Source organism: Saccostrea cucullata, unplaced genomic scaffold (assembly GCF_032062105.1).
Source record: "Saccostrea cucullata isolate Sc308-1 unplaced genomic scaffold, CSIRO_AGI_Scuc_v1 ctg13634, whole genome shotgun sequence".
In the NCBI taxonomy this organism is placed as follows: domain Eukaryota; kingdom Metazoa; phylum Mollusca; class Bivalvia; order Ostreida; family Ostreidae; genus Saccostrea; species Saccostrea cuccullata.
The window spans coordinates 11,208-17,296 of record NW_026921309.1 but is presented as its reverse complement, the minus strand read 5'-3'; the positions used below and the strand labels follow the sequence as shown (position 1 = coordinate 17,296).

The 6,089-nt window shown below is 36.2% G+C and overlaps 1 protein-coding gene across 1 annotated transcript; it reads right to left on the bottom strand.

Moving 5' to 3' along the window:
- Positions 1-227: 227 nt before the first annotated feature.
- On the bottom strand, positions 228-5,800 carry LOC134259685 (myelin-associated glycoprotein-like; the record flags this gene model as incomplete). Its single annotated transcript, XM_062742280.1, has 3 exons — positions 5,612-5,800; positions 5,171-5,473; positions 228-494 (listed from the first exon to the last, which is right to left on the bottom strand). Coding segments are annotated over exons 1-3 (625 nt in total), but the record flags the coding sequence as incomplete, so codon positions are not given.
- Positions 5,801-6,089: the final 289 nt, after the last annotated feature.

Genomic DNA, 6,089 nt, shown 5'->3' with positions numbered 1-6,089 from the left:
TGTATTACAAGGGGGGGGGGGATTTGGTAAATAACAGCATGTTCAAAGCTACTCAGGTGAGCAATGTGGCCCATGGGCCTATTGTTATCACAACACTTTTAAACATCACTTTTAAAAAATAAGGTTTAAACTGAAAACTTAGGTTATCATGTTTAATATGAATATGCGTTTCTTTTTTGTTGTTGTTGACTATATATTATATACATGTAACCTATCATTTAACATACACTGTACATCTAGCTCCATTGTATTATTGGAGGTTCCTCTCCTTCCGCTACTGTAAGTGTTCTCTGCAAAACACACATATGTCCCCGAATCTCTTCTTTTAACATTTGTTATAGTGAGATGTCGTTGATTTTGTCTGAAGTATGGATCGTCCTTGGTCCAATACACTGTTGTAGATGGTGGGTTTCCCTCGGTGTAGTTACACAAGACGGAAAAATAGTCACCTTCAATTACCTTCTGTTCATTCATTGTAGACACATTTGGGGGATCTGGAATCGATAAAAATGATTGATCTATTTTACACTCTTTTATTATTTTTTTCTACACAAAAATAATTGTAAAATTGAATTCAATGTAACCCTGGTTCAACGTGAGATTGCTCTCCAGTCTGAAAAAAAAATTAATCAAATAATGATAACAAAAAAACAAATTTAATTGTTAGCTTGTGTTCCAAAAGCTCCCTTGCAATACATGTACCTCACGAGGTAGCACCCAGTTCTCATAAACCTGCCTGCTTATATTGACGACAGTGATATTGAAATCTTACGATCCATGGGAGTTGCTCGTTTATCCCCAGTTAACAGAAGGTTCTATCCTGGAACGACGATAGCTGACGCCGCAAGATATGCAAAATCAAACTGCCTGGAAACATGAACTCATTTTCGTATACATTAAAATTTCAGAAAGATAACTATAGGCGTCTACATAATGAACAAATCAAAGTGTATTCTCTATGTTTTCCAGTGAACATTTGTTTTGAGCATGTCCTAAATTCACAAGTTTAAGGTGTAAGAGTCCAGGACATTATATTAGGGCATGTAAATCTGTCCGCTGTGACGAAAGGCAGCATAAATGTTGGAACACTGTGAAAAAGATATAACAGAGATAACAATAGTGAATTGGGCATGGTCGAGGAGGTGACAAACAAGGACGATACTAACGTAAATATTGATGATGATCAAGAGCCCAAAGAAGGGCACAGGACATCTTGGTAGAAAATTAAAAAAGAGTTATCTCCCCCAACTTGGAACTCTACTTCCGCTCAGTTTATGCGAGGGACTACACTCTTAAATTAACCACCTCAGTAATAACCTTGGAAGGGGAGGTGGGGGATTCAGGTAAGTATGGATATCTTATAAAGAGGGGATTTACATTTATTAAGGCGCTTGAGGTCTCATGTAAGTGTCATGAGCCCTTACATCACAATAAACATAGGTTTCCAAGCTTTATTTGCCTTTTGTGTCTCTGCCAGAAACTGTAAATCAGGGAGAAGTCTACACCCTGTTCATTGAATTTTCAGATTATTAGAATTAATTGAAAGAGCTTGCAATACACTGACTCTAGCTGCCGTTGCCATAGCAATTAAGAACACTGTATTCCAGCTCAAATACTTTCTATGACATGTTGCTAATGGCTCCAATGGAAGTTTGCATAAGGCCAACAAAGCTGCAGATAAGTCCCAATTAGGTAATAAAGGTCTAACACATGGGTTACTATATTTCTTTTATCAAACTTGACAAGTCTGCATTAGAACTAACATACCCTTCCTTGCCATCCTCCATGAATGGTAGCTATGGCTGTTTTGTAACAACCCTTACATCAGAACCATTGACCCTGGAGCCATAAAATACACAATTTTGGAAGAGGCACTATTGCTCATCATAACTATGTACTGAGTTAGTTTATTTGATACCCAGAAGCAGAGATTTTCAAAGAATAATGATTTTTCACTATATAATCAAAAGAGTCCCACCCTAACACAAGAACTGCTGACCCTGCGGTCATAAAATTCACAATTTTGGAAGAGACACTCTTGCTCATCATAACTATGTGCTTATTTGGTTTATTTAATACCCAGAAGCAGAGAAGAAGATTTTTTAAAGAATAATGCATTTTCACTATATAATCAATAGAGCCCCGCCCTAACATCAAAACCCCTGACCCTGGGGCCATAAAATTCACAATTTTGGAAGAGACACTCTTGCTCAACATAACTATGTTCTGAGTTAGTTTATTTAATACGCAGGAGCAGAGGAGAAGATTTTCAAATTATAAATGCATTTTCACTATGTAATCAATAGAGCCCCGCCCTAACACCAAAACCCCTGACCCTCGGGACATAAATTTCACAATTTTGGAAGAGGCACTCCTGCTCATTATAACAATGTATTTAGTTGCTTTATTTAATACACAGAAGCAGAGAAGAGGATTTTCAAAGAATTAATGCATTTTCACTATATGATCAAGAGAGCCCCGGCCTAACACCAGAACTCCTGACCCTGGGGCCATAAAATTCACAATTTTGGAAGAGGCACTCATGCTCATCATAACTATGTACTTAGTTAGTTTATTTGATACCCAGGAGCAGAGATTTTCAAAGAAATAATGCATTTTCACTATATAATCTATAGAGCCCCGTCCTAGCACTAGAACCCCTGACCCTGGGGCCATGAATTTCACAATTTTGGTAGAGGACTCAAAGCTCATTACATTCATGCCAACAGTTTGCCTGCTTGATGTCCAGGAGTAAAGAAAAAGATTTTTTGACTGCAATAATATTAATGGTTTTGGCCCCATCCTTCAGGCCCCAGGGGGGCGGGGACCATAAAATTAACAATTTATGTTCCCTTTTACCCATAGATGCGTTATACCAAGTTTGGTTGAAATTGGTTCAGTGGTTTCAGAGAAGAAGCTAAAAATGTTCAAATGTTAACACATAACGGACGGCGGACGACGACGGACGAAAACGGAAAACGGATAGCAATAGGTCACCTGAGTTACTCAGGTGACCTTAAAAAACGACCAAAGACACTCAGAATGAACATTTTAAGTTTCCTTGTTCAAGTCCACCTTTACACACTTTTTTAAGCGTTTCACTTGTATAAACAATTTAATTTTATGTAAAGGAGAAAGTCCGAAAACTGTCCAGTCTGTGAGAGAAAGAACTGTTCGAGGCCCGAAGGGCCGGGAATAGTTTTTTCTCTCACAGAATGGACAGTTTGAGGACTTTATCCTACTTAAAACATTTTCTCTATTGTTAACTTAATAAACTGTCCCAGGTGATGGTTATGTATTTCCTATGATTACGTAACACACTTGGTTGTCCAGAGAGTGGGGGGTGAAAACAGTAGCTGTATTGTTTAACTTAATGGACAGTGCCAGGTAAATTTACATTTAAATGATAGCTCACTTGATTTCGGACCACTTCCCATGTAAAGCTTCATGAGTGAAGATGTCCTTATCGGATGGAGAAAGTAATACATATATTTCTCCAAAATACAGGCCAAAGGGTGGTAAATACTCTACAGTAGTTAGACACAAGCAAAAGCTTGTAGGTTTTCAGATTCTGAAGTTGGTGTTCAAGTTTTGACAAAAGCTATCGCAAATCTTTTTTAACAAATAGGATTTAAGGGACACTGTGATACGAAACATTCTCTGTGAACAATAACGGCGACCCCCTTGTATGAAGTTTGAGGAAACAGTTTATAACAGAAAAAACGGGCCACAAATCTATTACAGTTTGATCCTACAATTGAACCAACAATAAATAGCAGCAGAGAGTAAATGGAATAATTCATGGAAATATGAGGGATTCAGATGATGGCAAGTGTATGAAAAGATAAAATTTGTGATCTCTGTCTCAAAAATGATTCCACCTGCAGTGCGTCTAGTGAGATTATCATTTCATCTGGAAATAAGCCTTTTTCTTTTAAAATTGAAATTGCTGTTAGATATATTTTAAACATTCATGGAATGGATATACCACGTCCAGCATTCATTTACAAATTTTGTGAAGAGGATGAGATGTTTGTTTTTTAATAAAGAAACTTCTGGATGTGGATGTTCTAGAGTTATTAAGCATCAGGATTTACACATGTGTCTTTTTTGCATTGGAATCGTCATTTCCAAAGACGATATACTGTTGAACATTTCATATACAATTGTTTGATATTTATGCATGATTGTGCGTTAAATTAAAAATTTAATTGCCTATTTTAATTATGTATTGTTTTCAACATTTAAAACCTGTACATTAAGTTACCTTTACTTGTACATTAAGTTGACAAAACGCTGTCGATTAAGTTAAGAATTGAGAGTTTTGTCAGCTTAATGTACACTTACAGGTGACTTAATGTACAGGTTTTAAATATCCAAATCCATTATGCCATATAATGTACTAAAAACACAAAGGATTACATAACAAAAATGTTTTAATATACATGCTTTTGCATTTTACTTCAATGTTCTTCCTTAAATGTATGTTTACTGTTGATATAAAAGACATTTATGGAAATCCAGATAAATAAATTCTGATAAAACTGAACGCAATCAACCGGAACTATACCTCATTGTAAGCACACTTGGTTCGAGGACACGAATCATTCACTTTGTGTTGCTTGATATTGGAGGTGTCACAAAAATATGCCGAGCAAAAATTGCTGCGTTTGTTTTTCAATAACATCTCTGGGTAATAGAACTGTTGTGACAGTGGGAGAGATACTGTGCTAGCCTATGCAGAGTTGATGCAGTTCATTCCTCGGGAAAAAAGTATATATTGGCGTTATGTTACGCTAAAAAAATGGGGGAGGAAGGTTTAAAGATTTTAAAAGAATGTGGGAAGGTCAGTTTCGGCTATATGTCCCATTGCCATTACCCAGGCATCATGTAAGGACTCTCATACAAAGGATGTATGTGTACATACCGAGGTAGAGTCATATAAACACACAGTTGAATAGAACTGAGAAACAAGAAACTACAAGCATGTGGCCTAAATTCAGCGACCGGAACGAATATCGATAAGATTTTTCTAAAGACAGAAACCAGTATCGGTCATAAAGGTCAACGCATACGTATATTTACCCAGAAGTGTTCCTTTTCTTTACATGCATAAGAATTTCAAACAGAAGTACACTGTGAAGTACATACATAGTATATGAATACTTACATTCAACATTTAGAGTATACTTTTCTAGTGTGACATTGCCGTCTTCATTGCTTAGATAAAATCCCCCGGCATCAGAGACCTTGGTATTCGTGAAACAAATTGCCAATTGCCAACTACTCTCGTTGCAAGAAAATATCCTATTCCAAGCATTTGGATCTAGTAATATATTTTGATTACTATATTTTACACAAAGTTGTGCTTCGTCTCTTATAATTATCGCTTTTTCTCCATAGCTAAGAGAAGGTCTCGAAAATGATATGCAGGTATCGGATCCAATTTCAGAGGTAACGATTTTCTGGCATCCTGTAAGGAAAAATTATTATAATTGGTGCAGACAAAACGGATTTATGTTTGCTAATGTGTAAGAGAACCAAACTTTCTAATAACGATATGTACACTGTAAGACACACCATAAACGTTAAAAATCTAGAATTAACTTACTGAAACATTTCATGAACCACAGCATCATAAGCACAATAAAGAAAATCTTTGACATTTTATCCTTCCTCAGACTCAATAATTTGCGGTATCCTATATAATTCTACGTTTGTTGTTGCGTGGAAGTCGACAGATTTTGTTTAGACGTGAAGGATGTAATCGCCAAGTTTTTAAATGAAGTTAAAGTCAGTGTGTATCTACGAAAGCCCAGAAGGCTCATTCGAGATTCAAGTTTCGAAATACGAGATTCAAAATTCGAGATTCGAAATTCGAGTTTCGAGATTCAAGATCCAGATTAACCAATCAAAAGGCTCATTCGAGATTCGAGGTTCGAAATACGAAATTCGAGTTTCGAGATTCAAAATCCAGATTAACCAATCAAAAGCGGGTTCAACATTTGATTACTCCCCTTTATTATGTTTTATCTATCAATAAATCGTTTAATATATTTATAACAAATGAGTCATTTGATTAAATTACA